Source organism: Pogona vitticeps, chromosome 2 (genome assembly GCF_051106095.1).
Source record: "Pogona vitticeps strain Pit_001003342236 chromosome 2, PviZW2.1, whole genome shotgun sequence".
Classification (NCBI taxonomy): domain Eukaryota; kingdom Metazoa; phylum Chordata; class Lepidosauria; order Squamata; family Agamidae; genus Pogona; species Pogona vitticeps.
Window position 1 is genome coordinate 191,263,621 of NC_135784.1, and position 24,624 is coordinate 191,288,244.

Here is a 24,624-nt window from a genome sequence, read left to right on the forward strand (position 1 = left end):
GACAGATATATTAAAGTTCATAAAGAATAGCAATAGGAAAAGTTTAAATAAGACAACAGAATAAAATAATTTATTTTTAAAATCCCCTTGGTCAGCCATTCATTTAAAGGAATCCCTGCCTGACGAGAAAGGTCTTTGCCTTCTTGTGGGAGGACAACAAAGAAGGGTGATGGGACTGAAAGAAAGACGTCTCCTAATGATCTCATAATAGGAGACATGGTCTTTTAGACCAGTGGTTCTTAACCTTTTTGAAAGAAACATCCCCTTGAGCCATTGAGGAAGTTATCATCGCCCCCCTCCCTGTGATGGCAGTGCGGTGGCAGCAGGGGGAGGGGGCGATGATATCTTCCTCAACGGCAGTGGCAGCTCTATCGCCCCCTTCTGTTCCTTCACCCCGAGTCGCCCCTTTTCATTCCATTGCCCCCCTGAAAAACAAAAATGCCCCCTGGGGGGCAATATCGCCCAGGTTAAGAACCACTGTTTTAGACAGATTGGACCCAAGCCATTTACGGCTTTATAGGATCAAACCAGCACTTTGAATTGTGACTGTAAACAGATTGACAGTCTGTGGAGCTTCTGCCACACAGGAATTGTATGTATTATAGCCAGCCCCAGTTAACCATCTGGCTGTGGCATTTTGGACCCATTTGAATTTCTGGACCCACTTTACAAATGCAGCTCCACATACAGTGTCTTACAGTAAGCCAGGTGAAATGTAACTAAGGCATGTGCCACATGTGCCAGATCAGATCTCTCAAGGAATCTTTTCTCTCACTCTCTCTTTTCCGAATAGGGTGGCCAACATCTCTCTCTTCACGTCTCCTTGCATCCCACTACTACCTCTGTTAATTCTTCTGCCACATTTTTTCAGTGTGGTGGCAGTGAGGGGAAAAATGTCCTATTTTCCTTTAAAACAAAACAAAACAAAAAATTCCAGAAAGGCTTTTGGCATGAATAAAAATTACACACCACCCCCAATCATTTGATTTAAACTTAAATCGCAACCTCTTTTTTTTTTTTTTGTGCCACTGATGTTGGGAGGTACAACAGTGTCCACAGCAAAATGAGCAGCAGCCAATTCAGCAGCAATGATGTCAGGGGTAAAGTGTGGCTGGGGGTAACGTAGCCACCCTGCCAAGGATGTTCTAGAAAAGCAGCTGCTCAGGATCATCTCTAGGAGCTGCATGTGGAAAGCTGGTGTTTATTGATTTCGTATATTAATCCAAGTAATTGGAAAGCTGGAGTTTGGGAAGCAATGCAAACAGGATGCCAAGATAGAACAAGTTGGAAAAGCTGAACTGTATTATTATTATTATTTTTTACTCACTTGGTATGTTCCTTGTGGCTTTGATATAACCGATGTCCCATCAGCGAAGATAGCACAGCAGGTGCTGTCCTCACAGTTTGTTATGACCGTTGCAAAATCTGGATTTTCTACACGCATACACTTCACTTTCCTTGTGATGGATTCAGGGTTATTTTCTAGGAACAAAATAGATCCAATATAATATAGCGCAGAAGACTATACAGACCTATGAGAAAGCGCACTACACAGTGTGGTACTATTAATTCTCTTATGTATGCTTCCCTGAACTAGTGCTTTTTAGATGTCCATGAGCCCTGGTCACCATGGCCAATGGTGAAGGGTGATGGGAGTTGTAGTCCAAAATTGCTGGTGGATACCAGTTTGGGGATGGATGTATCATAAGGAGGACTTCTCTGTTCTTGATATTTACTTGAAAAGCTAAACAAAACATTTTTAGGTGGATAAAGAACTCAAAAGGTGGATGAAACCTTTTATTGACATATGTTTTATCCCTAATTTTGGAACTAGGAAAGGCAGCAATGAAGGAACTAGAAATCATCATCAAGTGTAAGCAAGTGTCATTGGAGAGCAAGACCAAGTTAATCCATGCTCTTGTATTTCTAATTACCATGGAAGGGTGTGAAAGCTGAAATCAATTTTTCTCCTTTCAGCCTTCTTCACTGTCCATCTTTCACACCTGTACAGAGTGATTGGAAATACAAGAGTGTGGACGCTCCTGATCTAAAGTGCTACATCCTTACACTTGAGGACCTTTTCTGATTCTTCCATTATTGCCCTTCCTAGTCTCAGTTTCCTAATTTCTTGGCTAAAGTCTCCATTTGCACTGGTGATTGAACTAAAGTATATAAAAATTCCACTACAGTGGGCCCTCGACTTACAATGGCCCTAGTTATGAACATTTCAGGTTACGAACCTGATCTCTTTGCAAGTAGTACACCCTACTTGCGAATGCAGATCGGGTTACGAACCCAAAAGGCAGGGAGAAAGGGTGGGAAATTCGAATTTCCTGCCCTTCCTCCCTGCCTTTGGTGCTTTCAAAGGGCTTCCTCAGACATAGGAGGAAGCCTTCTGAAACCCCTGAAGCCAAAAAGGAAGGGAGAAAGCACTGGAAGTTCGAACTTCCCGCGCTATCTCCCTGCCTTTTTTGCTTCGGAAGCAAGCCAGGCAGCTGGGGAGAAATCGGCTCCCTCCTTTCACCCGATGCTGAGTTCTCTTTGCGCTGGGCGGAGCCAGCGGAGCGCCGGGCAGCTAGAGCAGGCCGGGCGTGACGCCGCTCGCCCCCGGCTGTGCAGAGCCAGCGGAGGGCCGGGAGGCTTCGGACTGGTAAGTCCTTTTTAAAAAAACTTTTCTGTGTGGGTTTTGGAGAGTGGGTTTGGACTGGGGGGGTTATGTTTCTGTGGTTTTTTGTGTGTGTGTATTTTTTATTTTATTTTTTGCAGTCCCAACATGGGACTTGCTCTTTTTATTTTTTATTTTTTATTTTTTTTTAAATGCTGTAACGGATTAATTCCGTTCCCACGCATTTCAATGGGAAATGGTAGGTCGACTTATGAACTTTCCGAGGTACAAACATCCTCCCAGAACGGATTAAGTTCATAAGTCGAGGGCCCACTGTAGTTTAATTTCTTTATTGTCATGTCAGTGTTAAAGTTGTGTAGGTCACAATTCTGACTTCTTAATGTTCAACTGCAATCCTGCTTTGGCACTTTCTTCTTTCACTTCCACTAAAAGTAATTTCAAGTCATTGCTGCTTTCTGCAAATAAGATGGTGTCACCTGCATATCTTAAAATATTGATGTTTCTTCTACCAATTTTAACTCTTCCTACATCTGAGTCTAGTTTGGCTTTCCATATGATATGTTCTGTGTACAAATGAAAAGAAAAGGAGATAAAATACACCTTTATCTGACAGTTTTCCCTAAAGGAAAACATTCTGTCTCTCCATATTCTGTCCTAACAGTAGCTTCTTGTACATAATACAGGTTATACATTAGGATAATCAAGTGCTGAAGCACATCAGAACAACCCATAATTTCTCATGATCCACACAGTCAAAGGCTTTGCTACAGTTTACAAAGCATAGATTGATCTTCTAAAATTCTTGGTATGCTCCAGCAATCAGCAGATATTTGCAGTATGATCTCAAATGCTTCCTCCTTTTCAGAATCCAGCTTGAACATAAGGCATTTCTCACACCATATAGGGTAAATTCCTTTCTTGCAACACCTTGAGCATCACTTTGCTTGCATGGAAAATTAAAAGCAGTGGCCCTATAGTTACTGCATTCCTTAGCATCTCCTTTCTTGGGGATTGGAATATATATTGAACCTAGCATGTCTGTAGGTCATTGTTTTGTTTTCAATATTTGTCAGCATATTTTTGTTAGGATTTTAATAAATTCAGTGTCTATGGCCTGAAATAGTTCTATTGGTGTTGTGTCTATCTCTGGTGATTTATTTCTTCCTAACAATTTCAGAGCAGCCTTCACTTCGCTTTTTAGAACTGCAAGTACTTCATTCCTCTTCAAAACAGTCTATCATCCTTTTAGCTCTACTGTATACAGTAGATCTTCAATATACTGTTTCTACCTTCTCTTTATTTTCTCCTACTTAGATAGTGCACTTCCCTGTGGATCATTTAGCATTTCTAATCTAGGTTTAAATTGCCCTTTGATTTCTTGGATCTTCTGGAAGAGATATGTTTTTCCCCTTTTATCGACCTCTATTTCTTTGTACTGGTTATACTAATCTTCTTTGCCTTTATGTGACAGTCACTGAAAAACTTCATTCAGGGTTCTTATCCTATTTCTGTTGTCTTTTAGTTTTATATTTCACCTGTCCTTGACAAATTTAAGTGTTTCTTTCCTCATAAGTCTAGGTTTTTCTTTTTACTATTGGAATTATGTGTTGGAATAACACATATTTATCTGTGATTTCAATCTACAGTTCTTCTGTTTCAGGATCAATGGAGTTTAATAATGTAAATCTGTTTCTTTTGTGGGCTTTAAATTCATCAGGAAAGTTGTTTACATTATATTTTGGCATTATAATCCCTTTAGTGTTCTTCTTCAGCTTTACTCTATGATTTTTCTACATTGACCTTTTGATGATGTCCAGATGTACAGCCATTTGTTCTTTTGTTTAAAGCATATCGTCGTCGTTTAGTCGTTTAGTCGTGTCCGACTCTTCGTGACCCCATGGACCAGAGCACGCCAGGCCCTCCTATCTTCTACTGCCTCCCGGAGTTGTGTCAAATTCATGTTGGTTGCTTCGCAGACACTGTCCAGCCATCTCATCCTTGGTCATCCCCTTCTCCTCTTGCCATCACACTTTCCCAACATCAGGGTCTTTTCCAGGGAGTCTTTTCTTCTCATTAGATGGCCAAAGTACTGGAGCCTCAGCTTCAGGATCTGTCCTTCCAGTGAGCACTCAGGGTTGATTTCCTTTAGAATTGATAGGTTTGTTCTCCTTGCAGTCCAGGGGATTCTCAAGAGTCTCCTCCAGCACCACAATTCAAAGGCATCAATTCGTTGACGGTCTGCTTTCTTTATGGTCCAGCTCTCACTTCCATACATCACGACAGGAAAAACCATAGCTTTGACTATTCGGACTTTTGTTGGCAAGGTGATGTCTCTGTGACAAACCCAGACCTACCGGAATATGCCACAGTTTCACTAAGCTGCCACCAACCATTCCCTATAAGAAGTCACATAGACCAGGGATGGATTTTTAACAAATAAAAGAACAAGGTTTATTAAATAACACACAGGGAAAAATAAAAGGATCAAGTGAATAAGATACAGTAACGTGGCTTAGTCTCAATCATACATACACACAGTTTGGTTCACTCAGAACACTTAACTTGAAGCACAGACCCTGAACCTATCAGTTCTGGCTAACCATACAGACACCTGAACCTATCAGGTTGGTACTGACTGACACACAGTAGTACCCTGTCTGACACACAGACTCCCACTCAAGCTTCTTCTCTCAGCTCTTCTCCAGCTTCTCCTAACTTCTCCACACAAACTCCACATATATATACAGTACAGCCCCTCCTCCTGATGTCCCGCCTTCCACTCCCCATAGGATGGAACTTTCCCTCCAAACCCATGACAGACAGGTAACATCAGTGCTGTATGTAACACCTCCCCTCTTTATAAGTTGTTTTGTAGGGGGAAAGCTAAGGTGCTTTTCACCAAAAAACAACCTGGATCCAAAACATACAAAAACAGTCATATAATAACATACAATACCATACTTACTTACTTATACTTACACTCTATTAGGCATTTAAACATTTACCATTAACAATACATCAAGTTACCTTTATTCATACAAACCAACATGTTTAATAAACAGACACATCTGACTTTTTGTCATCAAAATATATACATAGTCCATGTTTCTTTCGCTGTCTTCATTCTTCAGGTCTTCTTGACAAGGCGTCAGCAACACAGTTCACTGACCCTCTGACCACCTTCACTTCAAAGTCATAGTCTTGCAGGTTTAAAGCCCACCTCATAAGTTTACTATTGTGGGATTTCATTGTCTTTAACCATTGCAGTGGTGAATGGTCAGTGCACAGAATAAAATGTCTTCCCCAGATGTAAGGCTTGGCCTTCTGGATCGCGTAGACTATGGCCAGGCACTCCTTTTCCACGGTTGCCAAATGTCTCTCACCTTTCTGGAGTTTCCTACTCAGGTAGGACACTGGATGCTGGTCACCATTCTCATCCTCCTGGCAAAGAACTGCTCCTACCCCGCTGTTAGACGCATCGGTGTAGATGATGAACTCCCGGTCAAAGTCTGGAGCACGCAGCACTGGATAGTTGATGAGCGCCTCCTTCAACCTCCGGAACGCCTCCTCACAGTCGCTAGTCCACGGGATGCGGTCATCAGCCTTCTTCCTCGTCAGATCGGTCAGCGGAGCCGCAATCTCGCTAAACCTCGGGATGAACTTTCTGTAGTAGCCCACCAACCCAAGAAATGATTTGACTTTTTTCTTGGTGTTGGGTCTGGGCCAATCACGAACTGCTTCTATCTTGGCCTCGAGGGGTTTTATCACTCCTCCCCCTACTATGTGACCCAAGTATTTTATTTCTGGGCTACCCAGCTGACACTTGCTCGCCTTTACTGTTAGCCCTGCTGCACTTAACCTCTGCAGCACTAACTCCAGGTGTTTCAGGTGATCTTCCCAGGTATTACTGAAGATCCCTATGTCGTCAATGTAGGCCACAGTAAAGTCACTGAGCCCCGCCAAGGTCTGGTCCATCAGCCTTTGGAATGTGGCTGGTGCATTTCTGAGACCAAAGCTCAGGACTCGAAACTCATAGACCAAAAGGGCTGCAAAAGGCGGTCTTTTCTTGATCCCTGGGATCAATTCTTAATTGCCAATATCCCTTTACCAGGTCCAATGATGAGATGAACCGACAACCCCCTATGGTTTCAATCAGGTTGTCTAGCCTGGGCATTGGGTAGGCATCAGGAGTGGTTACGCGGTTTAATTTCCTGTAATCGACACAAAACCTAATGCTCCCATCAGGCTTGTCCACTAGGACTATCGGAGAGGACCAAGGACTAGAAGAGGGGACGATTATGTTTTCCCTAAGCATCTCGTCCAGCTCCTTCCGCACCTTGTCCCTATAGGGTCCCGTTACTCGGTATGGGGATACTGCCTGCGGGGTTGCATCCCCTGTGTGGATCCGATGCATCACTCCCTTCACTATCCCCGGCTTGTTGGAAAACACCTGTTGATATTTAATGAGCAGCATTTTTAGTTCTTGCTGCTGGTCTTGGGTGAGTGCAGGACTGATCTTTACCTCCTCTGGGTTGTATTTTACTTCCCCTCTACCCTCCCAGAAGGGTAATTCAGCTTCCTCACTCTCAGCTGCTTTTATCGCAAATAAAACCCTCTGTTCCCCTCTGTAGTAGGGTTTTAGGGCATTCACATGAACCACCCTCCTTGCTTGGTTCTCCTCCTGCTCTATAAGGTAGTTCAGGTCTGACATCTTGGAAATGACCCTATATGGTCCTGCCCATTTGAGCTGCAGTTTGTTCTCTCTGCAGGGCCTAAGCCAAAGCACTTCCTCCCCTGGGTCAAAGTGCCTCTCTCTAGCTTTGTGGTCATACCATGTTTTCTGTCTGACCTTCTGAGCTTGCAGGTTTTCTGCTGCCAGCTCTAGGTTTCTCTTTAGGTCATTCATCAAGGTGTCTATGTATGTCACAACGTCTTGTGGGTCATCCTGGGTGATCTGCTCCCAATTTTGTTTGATCAAATCAAGGGGCCCTTTCACCCTTCTCCCAAATAAAAGTTCAAACGGACTGAACCCGGTACTGGCTTGTGGCACTGATCGATAAGCAAACAAAAGGGATTGCAGCTTCTGGTCCCAATTGTTTGGATTCTCTGCCAAGTAAGCCCTAATCATGCGCATTAGAGTCCCATTGAACTTTTCAGTTAACCCATTACTTTCAGGGTGATAGGCAGTGGTTTCCTTGTGCTTAATTCCACAGATTTGCCATAAGCGTTTCATGAGCTTCGATGTGAACGATGCGCCCAAATCTGTGATTATTTCTGAGGCAAATCCCATCCTGGACATATACCCCACCAAGGCATCTGCCACTGTGTTAGTTTCAATGTTAGTCAAGGGTATGGCTTCAGGGTACCTCGTGGCATGGTCCACAATGGTGAGAATGAACCTGTTCCCCCTCTTTGTGGCCTTGGGCAAAGGTCCCACAATATCCACCCCTATGCATTTGAACGGAGTGTCAATCACAGGCAAAGGGCACAACTTTGCTTTGGTCCTGTCGCGGCTATTCCCCTGCCTTTGACACACATCACATTGTTTACAGAACTCTTTGATCTGCTTCCCTATGTCAGGCCAGTAAAAATTCTGTGTGATTCTCTGCTGTGTTTTGTTCACCCCTAAGTGCGCAGCAAACATGTCAGAGTGCCCCCTTTGTAAGATCATGGGGCGATACTTTTCAGGTACCACTAGCTGACTTCTGATCCCATCTCCCCCTTTTGAGATATTCCTCAGGGTCTCTCTATACAAAATCCCCTTTTTCTCTAGAAATCTCACTGGGGTTTCAGGTGTTAGCTGGGCGTCAGTCACCTGTTCAAAACATTTTTGGAGAGTGGCGTCTGCCTTTTGCTCTTGGCCAAATCGGCTGTCTGTGGTTAAGGTTTCCACCACAGCTTCTGAACTCCCCTCTGCTTCCGTCTCTGGCTCATCATTACCCCCCTGAACTGTCCCCGTGGTGGCTTGTGAACGTGTAATCACTAGCACCCGTTTCACATGTTCAGCCAGGTCATTTCCCACGAGCACGGCTGCTGGCAGAGTCGATGAAATCGCTAGCCGCCAAACTCCCCTCCAGCCTTGAAAGTTCACAGGTACCTCCGCTACTGGCAGTAAGATCACCTGCCCCTCAATCCCTGCCACCTTCATGCTCTCATTTGGGATTATATATTCCCTAGGAATAATATCTGGATGGCACAGGGTCACCTGGGAACAAGTGTCCCTCAGCCCCCGATACTGATGGTCAAGTATTCCTACGTCCACCCCTGCGGTTTCAAACAACTGAGAATCTGTTCTCACGAGCAAGCAGCGCTTGACCTCCACAAGAGGACCATTTTCCTCAGCCTGATCAGCAGATGTAACTGTTCCAGATTGAGTAGCCATGGCAACAGGCTCCCTCAGTGACAAGGGGCTTTGCTCTTTCTGGACACAGAACACAGCTTTTGGCTTGGTTCCACTCGAATCCTGAGGCACAATTCCTTTTAGCTGCTTTAATTTCTCACACTCTGAGATTAGATGGCCCTTTCCCTGACAGAAATAACATTTCCTGCTATATTTTGAGTCTTTCTCATCTTGTTTTGGTTTTCCCTCCAAAATCTGAGGTCTTGGTTTCATGTCTGAGGGCTTCCCTTCACCATGGGCCCCTCCCCCTTGCTGGCTTTTCCCTGGTCCCTGAGAGTACTTACTGTAGGTTTCTTTAGGTTTCCCTACAGATTTCTCCTCACCTAAGGGCTTTCTTATCTGGTAAATAAAATCTGCGATCTCGGCTGCTTCTGCCACAGATTTCGGTTTCCTTTCCCTCACCTGGAATTTCAGTTCCCCATGCAGGACTGAATAGAACTGTTCCAGCGCTATCAAGTCTTTGAGCTGCTGAAAGGTCTCTGTCCCCTCCTGAGATAGCCATTTCTCTAGCAGCCTCACCAATTGGGCCCCCACTTGGGTAAAAGTCTGCTCTGGTTTCTTGGTGATTGACCTGAATCTTTGCCTCAGCTGTTCCGCATTTATCCCATGTCTGGCAAACACCAGTTTTTTAAACTCTGCAAAATCTTTCATCAGTTCCTCTGGCATCTCTGCATAGACTTCTGCAAGGCTGCCACTGATTAAAGATCGCATGATGGTCATCTTCTCAGTTTCCCTTACTGAGAAGTCCACAAACGCTCTTTCCACTAGGGAAAAGAACACCTCAGGACAATCTCCCTTGTGGTACACAGGGAATTTCTTCAGGTCAGCTTTAGACAATTGGCCTCCCTCAGAATCCCTATTGTTATTATTGTTCTGATTCATCAGTTCCAGTTTTCTTAACTCAAACACCATTCTTTCTTTTTCCAGAGCAATTTTCTCTCTCTCCCTCTCCATTTCAAATTGCCTTTGTTTCTCTCTTTCCCTTTCCTCCATTTCTCTCACCCTCAGTTCATGCTGTTGGGCTATGAGCATTTTCCTGAGTTCTGGGTTCTGTTCTCCCGTGCTGTCACCCTGCACTGAGCCAAATTCATCCTCAGAACCTTGGTCTACGTGGGGGTCTTTCACTTCACCCATTTCTGCCATTTGGCTTCGAGTCAAGGGCATAATCCCCCCCCCAGAACAGGCTGCTTTCAAAAGTCAAGCCTCAAAATAAAGCGACCACTTTTTTTTTTCTTTTGCCTCAGAACCAGCTTTCTATAGATTACTGCTGTTCTTCAGCACTAACTTGCAACAGTTGCGAGCCAGAGTCTACCCCCCTCTGCTAGGCCTCGCAGCAGGCAGGCTAAATCACTTCTACTACACACAGTTTTGCCTCAGCTTTTTCCCGCCAAAACAGGCTGCCTCAGAGCTCCCTAATCTAGTCCCCAATCTGAGGTTACACGTTCTTCTACTAGCGCACCTCCCCGTGAGGTACACCTAGAAGATTACCTACGTGCTCTCAGATTGTCCCTGACTAGCCCCCCTTGCTCTGGGCACACTTGCCAAGGCTTTGCTGGACCACTGGACAACTGGACCAGTCGTATCCCACACGCTGGACACCAATCAATGTGACAAACCCAGACCTACCGGAATATGCCACAGTTTCACTAAGCTGCCACCAACCATTCCCTATAAGAAGTCACATAGACCAGGGATGGATTTTTAACAAATAAAAGAACAAGGTTTATTAAATAACACACAGGGAAAAATAAAAGGATCAAGTGAATAAGATACAGTAACGTGGCTTAGTCTCAATCATACATACACACAGTTTGGTTCACTCAGAACACTTAACTTGAAGCACAGACCCTGAACCTATCAGTTCTGGCTAACCATACAGACACCTGAACCTATCAGGTTGGTACTGACTGACACACAGTAGTACCCTGTCTGACACACAGACTCCCACTCAAGCTTCTTCTCTCAGCTCTTCTCCAGCTTCTCCTAACTTCTCCACACAAACTCCACATATATATACAGTACAGCCCCTCCTCCTGATGTCCCGCCTTCCACTCCCCATAGGATGGAACTTTCCCTCCAAACCCATGACAGACAGGTAACATCAGTGCTGTATGTAACAGTCTCTGCTTTTTAACATGCTGTCAAGATTTGTCATCGCTTTCCTCCCAAGAAGCAGGCGTCTTTTAATTTCTTGGCTGCTGTATCCATCTGCAGTGTTCATGGAGCCCAGGAAAATAAAATCTGTCACTGCCTCCATATCTTCCCCTTCTATTTCCCAGGAGGTGATGGGACCAGTGGCCATGATCTTAATTTTTTTGATGTTGAGTTTCAGACCATTTTTTGCACTCTCTTCTTTCACCCTCATTACAAGGTTCTTTAATTCCTCCTCACTTTCTGCCATCAGAGTGGTGTCATCTGCATATCGGAGGTTGTTGATATTTCTTCCGGCAATCTTAATTCCGGCTTGGGATTCCTCCAGTCCAGCCTTCCGCATGATGTATTCTGCATATAAGTTGAATAAGCTGGGAGACAATATACAGCCTTGTCGTACTCCTTTCCCAATTTTGAACCAATCAGTTGTTCCATATCCAGTTCTAACTGTTGCTTCCTGTCCCACATATAGGTTTCTCAGGAGATAGATAAGGTGGTCAGGCACTCCCATTTCTTTAAGAACTTGCCATAGTTTGTTGTGGTCCACACAGTCAAAGGCTTTTGCATAGTCAATGAAGCAGAAGTAGATGTTTTTCTGGAACTCTCTGGTTTTCTCCATAATCCAGCGCAAGTTAGCAATTTGGTCTCGAGTGCCTCTGCCTCTTCGGAATCCAGCTTGTACTTCTGGGAGTTCTCGGTCCACATACTGCTGAAGCCTACCTTGGAGGATTTTGAGCATAACCTTGCTAGCGTGTGAAATGAGTGCAATTGTGCGATAGTTGGAGCATTCTTTGGCACTGCCTTTCTTTGGGATTGGGATGTAGACTGATCTTTTCCAATCCTCTGGCCACTGTTGGGTTTTCCAAACTTGCTGGTATATTGAATGTAGCACCTTAACAGCATCATCTTTCAAGATTTTAAATAGTTCAACTGGAATGCCATCACCTCCACTGGCCTTGTTGTTAGCCAGGCTTTCTAAGGCCCACTTGACTTCGCTCTCCAGGATGTCTGGCTCAAGGTCAGCAACTACATTGTCTGGGTTGTCCGGGATATCCACATCTTTCTGATATAATTCCTCTGTGTATTCTTGCCACCTCTTCTTGATGTCTTCTGCTTCTATTAGGTCCCTCCCATTTTTGTCCTTTATCATGTCCATCTTTGCGCGAAATGTTCCTCTAATATCTCCAATTTTCCTGAACAGATCTCTGGTTTTTCCTTTTCTGTTATTTTCTGTTATTGCATATATTTGCAATAGATTGTTGGCTTCACAGAACTCTATCAAAATTAGCTGCATTTAATAAATCATAGCTCATTTAACAATTAGTAGAAATTAATTTGTATTTGAGGGAATCCTAATAAAGCAGTGTAACAACAGGAGTAACTGAAATCCACATTGGGCAAAATTCAGTAGTACATCATAACTAGAGGAAGGCCACTGAATCAATGGAATTTACACAGGAGCAGATTCACCAAATTTCAATTCATTCAATGGGCCTATTATAGTTATGGCTTACTATTAGATTTCAATCATTGTTTCTTATGATGAAAAATTGTTTGATAGAAATTATACTCATACCTGTCTCTTCACTCCCATTAGGCACCACAGTTTCAATACATTCTTGGAAGAACGTGGTTATTCTGGTGCCATCAGCATGATCTACTATTCTGGAACCATCATTTTTCTCTACCACAACTACTCTATCTTCTCTTGTTATCATCACCTGGAATAATAAATTAATAATGATGAAATTTTGTGGACACATTTTAAATACAAACTGAGGATGTTTTAATACATATATTTTAGAACTGCATGTTCTGGTCTTTTAAAAAGAATACAGTATCTTCATGTGTAAAAGAGAACCGTATGAAAATAAATGTAATATGTGACCATGATTGCCATGATAAATGACAACATGATTATTACCGTTCCATTAACTGGGTCAGTGGCCTGGTATGCCAATAGTGGCTTCAGATCAAGTATCTCGGATCCCTTGGTGCCTATTTGTACACCTAGTGGAGTAGTGGTTATCCATGTGCCTGCCAGAACTTCAGGAGAATGTTCCGAATCAGACAGATGATCTGGAACAACTGTTTCAACTGCTTCAGCCTTTGGTGCAAGACCACCCTTAGTATTCTTCCCTAAAGAATCAGAGGACAAAAAATGAGTTATACTCATACAGTGATAGTATTCTCATGGTATTCTACTATGACCTGCGCTATAATGACCATTAATCCTCCCAGGCCATGCTATCCCAGCAAACCTACACAGAATAACAGGTTAAAGGCCTTGCTCTTGCCTTGCTACTTGTTCCCCCTGGACTGATCTGTTCCAAAGAAGGGGTCTTCAACCAGCCTCAACTGCTCCAAAAGACAGGTAAAGAGATACAGAATTCCTCCCCAAAGGATTACAACTGGACTACCAAAGTCCTTCCACAGCACTTAATGTCTTTGACCTGCTGGTTGAAGAGATCTTACTGGTAATTCCATTGCCAAATATTAGATCTTTGGTTATCCCATTCATTGCAAACTGTATGAGTACTTTTGGGTGCCCTCGAAATGGGCAAAATATCCCTATGTTTGTCTCCACCCAAACATACTTGTTATTTGGTCTGATTAACCCATTGTGCAATGATACACCTGTGTATTTCAAGACAGGTGATGTCTAGGATTCCTTATTTTCCACTACAGCGATGTTGCTTGTGATTGCTGGATGTATTTTAGATACATTCTTGGATTAAGTGTGCCTCAGATACAATGTGAGTTTTTAATCAAACCACAGCTCAGTGACAGACACTGGCTTTGTCATTTGTATTTCACATCTCGGCTTCTTTTCTACTAACATATGCAATCAAACGTTTCAAAACCTCTTCTAGCATCATGTGTGCCGGGGCCAAAGAAGAGCAAATACGTAAAACGGAAACTACATATGTTAAGATCTGTGTTGCAAAACTAAGATGGCAAAAACCAGATGCGGAAATCATTTAATAGAAGACTATTTGGCAAATTAGAAGTGCTTCCATCTTATGGGTAAGTACCCTACTTCAGTGCCATTAAAACACTCTTCTAGGCCTCTGCTTTAATGCTTTTCTTGTTTGTTTGTTTGCTTGCTTGCTTGCTTGCTTGAAGACTTTATCATAATTATTTCCTAAATAGAGGAAGATTTTGGCTGCTATTTTGATTTGGAGCTGCCATTTTGAAATGTATATATTTTTTACATTTATACCCCACTTTCCATTAAAAATTAGTGCTCAAGCTCGCTAACAAACTTTTAAAAGAATAAAATCAGATAAAAATCACTCTTAGCTAAACAATAACACAATCATATGAACCAGCTATGTTGCAGAAACCATTGAAATTAGGCAAATAAATTAAAAACCATTAAAATCAGCAAAATATATGATTAAAAACAACACACCAGGGCCAGTTAGATATCATGTGCTAGTCTCAAAAGTATGTTTTTACTCTCTTCTTAAAATCAGTTATAATGGATTGCAACTCAGAATGGAGTGCATTCCCTAGTAGGGGAGCCACACACATGAATGTTCTGTCCCCCATGCTTTTTTTATGGGCTTGTAAAATAATGTTCATATTTTTATAAGGAGCCTCTCCTGACTATTTTAAAGTCCAGACAAGCTCATAACAAGACAGGCAACCCTTTCAATAGCCAGACCTCAAGCTATTTGGGGCATTAAAGTTTAAAACAACTTTTAAAGCAGATAACAATGTAATTTCCCCAAACCTATGGGGTGTAATGAATAGGAAAAGAATACTTACAGAATATTGTTTTCTTGCAGCTTCTGTGCCAGCCCCTGGAACTGAAGGATACTTACTATTTTTCTTCGTGCTTATTTCAGGAGAAGGCACAACTTCTGTGTGTGGTGTACTAGGTGCAGGTGGGGGTGGAATCACTGGACCAGAATCAGGGCTCCTGATCACTGTGCCATCAGCAAACAATATCTTTAGCAAGAAAAAAAATGCTGATATTGACATTCTACAGTGAGTAACTCTCTGTGTAGCAACTACAGCAAAAGTGCTCTGATAAAAAAATATGGATGGCAAACAGGAGAAAAAAACTATGAAGATGTGGACAAAAACAAGAGAGAAATTCATTATGAAAACTGCCACAGATATTAAAAAAAAACTCACAATTAAACAGTAAACCCTCAATAACCCATTTTTAACCAAAGCCATACTCTGAACTTCCAAATAACCGAAAGCTGGAAATATAAACTAATCAATCTGACTTGCAGGCACCAGTGTGAGGCAAGATAAAAAATGATTATGACCTAGTTCCATAGAAAGAGAGAGGGAGCAGGAGAAAGACAGTGGGCAACAGGTTTGACCTATTTCTTGGGCCCTGAGCTGCCTACTCTCCGAAACAGCAATGAAACTGCAATGTGAATCCATGTCAAATGAATTCAGTTCACATACCTGGGTGGATCCATCCAACATATTCTTTATAACAGTCCCTTGTCTGGTAATAATTCTAGACACTTCCTGTTCTACTGGCTTGTTCACTGTTTTCTGCAGCTGTGAATGTTTCACTCTTTGGGGATAACTCTGCCTAATCAGTATTTCAACAGTAGATTCTTTAGCCTTATCTGCTTTGTCTTTCTCTGTTTCAGACTCAGCCTTGTCTTCATTGGCCTCATTCCCTGTCGGACTCTGCACCACAGATCCATCAGCAGCTCTGGCTTCATCCTCCTTGTCTTCATTTGCTTTGGTCTTGCTCTCTCTGGCCTCATTGCTTTTCACTTGTTCTGCTTTGAGCTCTTGTGGCTTGATTTCATCCATGTTAGCCTCATCCAATTTAGTATCATCTATTCTGTTTTCATCATCATCATTCTTGACTTTGTCTCCCTTTTCCTCACCTTTCAAATATGAGACAAACACGACATCCATTAGTTGGGTATAATCATTACAGCAACCGTCATATATATAATATCATGGGTTCACTGATTTATCAAGAACATTAGTGACTCTTAAGTGAATTATGGTAAATGAAGCCTCAAAAAGACAAGCAATGATAAGTGAACAACAATAAGGCAGATATTATACCAAGTTTTCATTCAGATTTTTCATAAAGTGAACACCAAGTAAACTAGACCTTAAATTCTGCCACTCAGAAAGTGATTCTAGTTCAGCTTTGAGCAAGAGCAGAACTAGCAATTTCAATGTACGCAATGATCAGTCCTGTATAGGTCATAAGGCATGAAAAGCACAGATACTAAGGCAATATCACATCATCAGGGCATGTGTTGTTGCTAACTACAGGATATTCTGAAGAAATACAATCTTTGCTTGGGCAAATTTACACCTAAGCTTGGAGTAATGGTCTGGATTCTTAAGACAACTCAGCATTCCAGAGTAGTGGCTTAGAAGTTCTCCTCACCTTTATGGCTCATTCTACAAAATTAAGGTTAGATGCTAAATCAGCATTTACACATGTGCAAACACTTGCTAACATACAAGTTTTGGCAGGGGTGTTGCATAGATCATAGCTAGGCATTCATGCCTGTTGACAGATTTTATGAGAAAAACCCACATGACTGCCACGTGATTGTGGATGTTCAAATATTATAAGAGTGCTATTGGGAAACCCACAAGAGAGTGATTGTTATGGTGCCCTGAGACATTTAAGGGACACTATTATTTATACCCTATTTGTAAATTTGCCTCCTACCCAATTCCTCCTTGCATGTCTTAGCCAGTCCATTTCATGCCAATGTTCATCTTCTCTGTCAACTGGAACAGAGGGACCTAAAGGGATTTGCTCCTTCCCTCTGGCCTAAAGTCTCTGCCAAATATGAATTATCAACCATCCTTATCACAATATATATTAAGGAGAGTTTTAACTTCCAGAACTTCTTTTAATAATTTCCCGAACCAACCTGTGAACTTTTGACCAAAAAAGGTCAACACCAATCCATTGGGACAAGACAGGTTCAAAGTATTGAAATCCTGGTTATCTGAAATAAATTGTCTTTGGGCTGCTTCATCTGTTTCTATCTAGAGAACAGAAGAAACACAGAAAAAGGAATGCTTTTAAAATCTTTAGTAAAAACACCTAGCTTTTCATAAAGACTGATGGAGCTACTATTTAACTGGCTGAATCAAGAACATCCATACTTGTATTGGGCAAGAAAGTGGTTTGAGACAAAGGACAAGTATGTATCCTCAACCCCCAAATTTTAGAGAAGGAACCCTCTGTTTCAGTTCATCAGCCACCCCTGACTGGGTAATATTAATTTACTATGCATGTAATCATTCTGAAAACCGTTTTGCTCCCATTTCTTTGCCTATAGTTTCAAAGGGAAGTTAGCAAGAGTACCTTTTAAAGAAAACAAGTTTTATCACCTTTAGATTCTTAGGACAATTCTCTTAAAAACGGTCAAGTACAGTGGGGTCTTGACTTACGAACGGCCCGAGTTACGAACATTTTGACTTATGAACCGCTCTCATAGGAAAATATTGACTTGACTTACATACTTAGATATGAGTTACGAACTGAAAAAAACTGGAAAAAAAAACACGTGGGAGGCAGGGAAAGTGCAAAATTTGAACTTTCAGTTAACTGTTGCCCAGTGAAAGGGGTGCCTGTCTGCTTCCTCACTCCTCCCAGTGTTTAGAGAGTGGATTGGGAGACAGTCTTCAGACTGCCTGGTACTGTACTGCCTGGACTGTATTTTCCCTGCCTTCCCTGAACCTTTCTTGACCTAAGAAAAAAAGAAACAAAATATCCCCCTCTAGTGGTTGACGGCGGAATAGCAGCTTCCCATTAGTTTCTATGGACGGAAAAGAGCAGATACGGATCAAATGGTTTTCAATGCATTCCTATGGGAAATGCAGATTTGCCCTGCGAACTTTTTGACTTGAGAACCGCCTTCCAATACGGATTAAGTTCTCAAGTCAAGACCCCACTGTAAAGTACAAAGCCTATGTTAATCTATCAATCGGTTAGGCTAGCTAACACCAAGAAGTGCTCTCCCCCATGTTGTTTCAGGCAATGATCGTGCATAGACCTTGTCTGTCTGCCCTTATTCGGCATCGTCCTGATGCATTAGGAAATATGCCCACACCTTTTTTTCTTCTTGCTTTGTAGAGTCATCTGGTGATCCAGTCACTGTAAGGCGAGAGCTCAGTTTGGCTGATGGTACGGATTTGGCTGATTTTTCTTTACTAGGCTTAGTTTTTCCTGTAGGAGAAACAGTCGCAGCAGAAACAGCCGAGGCAACGAGAGCAGAAGTAGGCACATTTACGGAAGGGATAGATAAAATGGTTGCTAAATCCGGATCCTTTTCATCTACAGGGAGAAAACAATTTATATATTAATTAAATAAATGATCAAACACACAAAAGTAAATATGTTGAATCTTTGGGAAACTCCCATGTTTTGTTGAGAAGTTGTTATTGTTCAAAGCAAAGTTGAAATAAATAATAAATAAATAGACAAACAAACAAACAAATAGGTGCCTAAAACATTGTGTTAATAATGTGGCTGTTGTCTGCCTTGCAGTTATAACCAAGGTCTGTGCCAAATACCAAGAGTAGTGACACCTAGAATGTAGTCCTCCTTGAGCTCTGCTCCAAAGACCAGGGGCAAGTTCTAGATCAAGCAGAGAAAGAAAGCATGGTGAGCTGGCATATGTTTTCATTAGTCCATCTAGCTCAGCACTGTTGAAATTGACAAGCAGTAGTTTTCCTTGGTTTCACACAAGGAGTGTTTCCTAGACATATGTGGAGTTGCTGGGGACCAAACCGTGTGGGGACTTTCAGCTTGTAGAAATGAAGAGACAATTGTAGAAATGAAGAGACACCTTGTCTCGTGTAGGATCTAAAACTCCACCTGGCAGTCTAACTGCTTGGAACACAGGAATCACATCTGGCTCTCCCTCTCTCTTTTTCTTTTCTTTTCTTTCTTTCTTTCTTTCTTTCTTTCTTTCTTTCTTTTTTGAGATAGAACAGAAATTTTATGAAGCTCACCGATTTGTGACATTTTAGTGGCCCAGGTAAAGTTATTACCTCACTCAGTGTTTTGATTTTAAGAGCAGACCACAAGGCTACATTAATATTAGGTGATTACATGTATTGGTTCAGATACATGACAGTTCTATAGAGGAGTGCATGGAGAACCTTCCATGTGACAGCAGGATGCCAGCATTCTTATGATGGCTGAGAAAGGCAAAATTTCACTCATAGAAATGACTTATTGTTGCAATGGCAGCCTACACACAATTCAGGACACAGAGCTTTCTCCGCAGTCCTATTCAGGCATTAAGAACTAATCTAGCCCAACCCCCACCACTGTCACTGCTGTCATCCTCTTATACATGAAAGACAAGAAGGCTGAAGAAAAGGATTTTTATGCTTGTCACATGAGTAAGGACTCAGAAAAATCAAGGCCTCCAAATCATATAGAAATCCCCCGTAGACAGAGGAATTTTCCCTTGTCAGTGTTACCGGCATGGATGGGGGCAGAACATTCCCTTTAATATATATTTCTCACCGTTCCTACTACTTCAACAAGGTCCATGTAACCCTTTACACAACAGGGAGTAAATGAAGAAAATGGACAATAGGCTGAAATGTACGACAGGGTTCCTTATTGTTTAATTTATAGGAAAAAAATCTTTGGATGCCAGTAATAGGTATTTGTTTGGAAGGTACTCTTGCATATGGGAAATGTGACAAAAACAGGAATGAATGGTGGATGCTTCTCATGAACTTGAGGTGTCAAACTGTCTGATCTGCTGTCTAGGCCTAAACCTATCCTGAATCAATCTGCTCCTTATAAGACCTTGATTTGGATACAGGGAAGTTTGGTCAAAGGAGCAGGCATCATGTGTTTCAGGCAAACAGTCCTTCAAATGCAGGAGACACTCTAAACTGACAACCATTTTCCCATTAAAAAGAAGGTCCATAATTGTTTTAATATATAAACAATCAAATAATATACAATAGGACCTCTTTATCCATGGGATCAGTACCCACTAATTCACTGATCCACAGTCTGATATTATTAAAAATATTAAAAGAAAAAATCCAGAAAAACTATTTTCACATGTATTACCAAAAAGGGCCACTAGAGGGAGCCAGAGATCAATACTATTAATACTTGTTAGTGATAGTCTCTGGTGGCCACTATGGTCTCTGGTGGCCAGTTCTGGTAATGCATGTGAAAATAATGCCTTTTTTTAAAACCATGCTAATACATAGCGTTCCCTATTATGCACCGTATTCAGTATCCATGGGGGGATTGGAACCAATTCCCAGCAGCTATGGGGGGTCCTACTGTAATGTCATTTGTGTATATTTTTATTGCTTATTGTGCATAGGTATGAAAAAATGGAAGGCATTTCTCATTGTAAATCACATCATAAGAATAATCTGGGTTGATGAAAATGTACAAACCTGTTCTAGAAATAATGAAACACAATGCAAAATTAAGCAGATGTGATAAATATATTATAAACTGACTTTAATTCTTTTTTTCATCTGGCATGCTTTACCTGGTGCGCTTCCTGAAGCTCCATAGTAACTAAAGGAAAGATGAATGTCATTTTCTAAAGTTGCAGAAAATGATCCAAATTTGCTCACAGCTTTCTCTTGATGCACTGGTTTTTCTAAAGGTTAAGAAGGTGCATTAATATTTAAATATTTTAAAACAGTTGCCTAAATTGTGATTCATGCATACATTTGCAATTTCATCAAGCATTGACCCTTCCTTCCTTGCTAGATAAGACAATTCGAAGTAACCTAAAATCAAGCCTCTCCCATCTCTCCCTCTCCTTAATGGGAGAAAGAACTGGAATTGCTACATGAAGATGGCATAAATATCTGATATAGTTACATTCTGAATAAGCAAAAGTGCAGGAAATGCATTTTCATGTAGTTTTTCATGAGCCACACATATATTTTAATTCCTCTCCCTATTTCTTATTGCTAACCAATTTTTGGAAATCAAAGATACACGTTTTCTGGAAAAAACTTTATGGATGTTCTCCAAACTTTTAACTTACCTTTGCTTCTCTGTAACACAATAGAATTACCCGTATTTTTCGCTCCATAAGACGCACCTTTCCATAAGACGCACCAATTTTTTAGGAGAAGAAAACAGGAAAATATTATCTGTTTTCTTCACTCCATAAGACGCACAGACTTTCCACCCCCCTGTTTTGTGGGGAAAAAGTGCGTCTTATGGTGCGAAAAATACGGTATCTCCTAGAGAGTACTGCACACCAAGGTCTGATTCAAACTGGGATTTCTGATTCTAGTTTGAAAGGAAATTGATTCAGATGCCAAAGTCACCCATGAGCATTAAATGCCAGGAAGCAGAGAAGGCAACTGGTGTGCACCAAGGCAGAAGTGATGGCATGTAAACCCATGACACATGTCCTACATGTGATTTAGCCATTACATCTGAAACTGGCTTAACAAACAGCCATAATTAACAAAAGTTATCAACAGTTGTTGTTGTTTTACTTTACTGATGGTCTAACCTGTCTCTGTGTGTTGTTCTTCTAGGCATTCAGAACTTTCTCCTTCAGTTTTACTTTCTTCAGGGATTTTCTGGGGGTCTATGATATGAATGAAGAAACTATGATTATCCTTTATGACCTTCACTTTGACCAAGGTTGACCCTGGGGAAGGGAAAAAATAAGGGAAAAAAAGAATAGCCAGGATCAGAATGACCTCCAGAGAATCAGGCTTCTGTTGTTAAAGAATGTGTCAGAAAGAAATTAAATAATGCAGAAAGCCAAAATGTTTGTTGAAGGATTTACTCTGCACTGATTATCGATGTTAGATGCAGCTGCTAATGCCTTTTAAATTAACATCACCAACTTATATCCAAAAATATGATACCAAAATATCTACAATATGGTTTTTAAACAGTAAAATGTAAACAGGATATCCAATAAATTTGCTAATAAATATTTCCTTAAAATTCTGACACTGAAAACCCGTAATTTGCTCTATCCCAATGGTTTCCAAAATATTTTGAGTAGTACCCTGCATTTATACTAGCCAAGCAATCTGCAACCTCCACCATATTTGCTTAAAATGGCATTTTTAATGGGGCAAAGTCATTCCTTCTCAGAAAGTAGAGGCTTCTTTTTCTCTGTTTCTGGTACATACACACTAACTTTAATATCTTGTTCTAAAAGGCTAAGGAGGAAATTATTTAACAAGGGCTTCAACATATTCTGTGACCCCCTTAAAGGTCATGACCCCCAGGTTGGGAAACACTGCTCTATACAGAATGTTGAATATTAGAGTAACAACTACAAGCAATAGGTACTGTGAATGTTTAAAGCACTTCACATACAGTAAAGTGTAAGTCTTAGCATTGTTTCATTAATCTCATTAGTGGAGACAGTAGCTAAGGCTCAAAGGCTGTAGGTTGCTTAAGGCTACCCAGTGAATTAATGGCAGAGACAAATTCAGACTATGATTTCCTGATTCACAGCTTAGCCTATAAGCGTTTCAAAGAAACCCCCACTGAACTCGCTTGGGCTGCTGTGGACAGAGGCTGACAAACAATGGCATCTTAACATATTATTACAGAGTGGAATCCGAATATATTTCAATTCAGGTGTTTTACAGACTGCTTTCATTTTATGTATAGGTATTTTCCCTTGTCTAAAAAAGTATGGTTTCAGCAGAACATACTATTCTTCCACTAAGCAGAACGTTGACACTCTAAAGGCAATGTATTCTCGAAGGCTTTTACGACCAGGATTCGATGTTGTGGTTTTTCTGGGCTGTTTGGCTGTGTTCTTAAGGTTTTTCTTCCTAACATTTTGCCAGTCTCTGTGTCCAGCATCTTCGGAGGACAGGAGTCAGAATTCTATCTGTGCTCTGTTGCAGTTTGTTGGGTAGTTGAGTATTTATAGCTGTGGGAACAGCTTTTGTCCTTTTCAGAAGATTGGGTGATTATGGTGATCAAAGTGTTTTTGTTGTGGGTGTATTGTTGTGATAAGGGGGAGAGATAATCTGTCACTGTGATTGATGGGTGTTGTTAGCTGGTCTTTTGTGTGCAGTGATCACTGGTCCTTGTGGCTGGGTAGAGTTAGTTGACCTTTTGCATGCTATATTTTTCAGTGCTGGGAGCCAGGCTTTGTTGAGTTTTAAACTTTCTTCTTTTTTGTTGAAGCTCTGCTGGTGTTGAAGCTATACTGGTGCACAGGGAAGCCATTGAAATGTTTTTTAAATTAGTTTCTGTTGGGGCCCTTCTCCAGATGCTCTCTAGCCTTCTCCGATTATGCTTCATGGCCCTCAGCTGCTGGTTAAACCAGGGAGCTGGTCCGGCTCAACAACAGAAAGGGAGTTTAGGTGCGATCATGTCGACCACTCTGGTGGCAATGGTATACCAGCCATCCACCAGAGCATTGACAGGAGTGCCAAACAAGTCAGCCGGAATCCCTCCCATGGTATCTTGGAATCTGTCAGGATCCAGTAACCTGTGGGAGCGGACCATCTTAATGGGTGCAAGCACCCAGCGGGTCGGAAGTGCCACTGAGAAGCTGCATTTAATTAGGTGGTGATCCGACCATGACAAGAGCCTGATACCAAGTCGGCCACCATCAGAGCACACTCTCTCCACTCAGCAGCAAAGACCAGATCCAGCATATGGCCACCCACTTGTGTAGAACTGTTAACTTGCTGGGTCAAGTCTAAGGAAGCCATGGTTTCCCAGAACTCATGAGCTGGGCCAGAAACCTCAGCCTCCGCGTGAATGTTGAAGTCCCCAAGAACCAATAGTCTGGGGGACCTCAACAACACCACAGAGATGAAATCCACCAGCTCCGGCAGAGGCTGTGCTGGATTGCGGGGAGCGTGGTAAGCTAACACAATCCCCAAGCCATCCCTGGCCCCAAATGACATGTGGATAGCCTCTAGACCTGGGCTTGCCACTGCAGAGAGCCTAGAAGCCTCAAAAATGTCCTTATTAACAATGGCGAGTCAACACCCAGCTCGCCCAGTCTGCTCTGGTGTTGGATGGTGTTCCCTCATATGTTGGTGGGCATATGAGGGAAAGAGTAGCTCCACCCTCAGCACCTACCCACGTCTCAGTTATACAGGCCAGGTCTGCCCATTCCTCCAGATCAAGTCCTGGATGAGTTGGATTTTTTGTGGGCAGACCTGACATTTATCAACACCAGGGTCAGAGAGGTAGGGCGGCTAGGCTGGAACAGGTGGCAGCAGAGCTAGAACATTATATTAAAAGTGGTAAATGTGTTTTAAAAACACATTTAAAACCAACAAGGTACAACAATCCAATTTAAAAACATCTCTCAGACTTTACTCAGACTTAGACTGTACATATTGTTAGGATGTTTGTACACCCATCCTACTGAAGTTCTACCAGTGGCAGTAATACTATTGTGATTTTTTTCTATACTTTATCACTTTGCTCCCCCTCCCCACAACCCTGTTCAAAGTGCAT

The 24,624-nt window shown here is 41.9% G+C and overlaps 1 protein-coding gene across 7 annotated transcripts in view; it reads right to left on the reverse strand.

The window, feature by feature from the left end:
• The window catches only part of SPAG17 (sperm associated antigen 17), a 111,795-nt gene that overhangs the window by 36,742 nt on the left and 50,429 nt on the right, over positions 1–24,624 (reverse strand). For all 7 annotated transcript variants that reach the window (XR_012084166.2, XR_012084165.2, XM_072991742.2 and 4 more), the window contains 9 exons: positions 21,677–21,817; positions 20,687–20,800; positions 18,257–18,480; positions 17,069–17,186; positions 15,609–16,048; positions 15,008–15,134; positions 13,102–13,316; positions 12,754–12,898; positions 1,328–1,482 (listed from right to left, as the gene is read on the reverse strand). Coding sequence is in view for 5 of the 7 variants with exons in the window: in XM_072991742.2 (XP_072847843.2) it covers positions 1,328–1,482; positions 12,754–12,898; positions 13,102–13,316; positions 15,008–15,134; positions 15,609–16,048; positions 17,069–17,186; positions 18,257–18,480; positions 20,687–20,800; positions 21,677–21,817 (1,679 nt within the window). In the remaining 2 variants the exon portion in view is untranslated. The remainder of the gene's footprint in view (positions 1–1,327; positions 1,483–12,753; positions 12,899–13,101; positions 13,317–15,007; positions 15,135–15,608; positions 16,049–17,068; positions 17,187–18,256; positions 18,481–20,686; positions 20,801–21,676; positions 21,818–24,624) is intronic.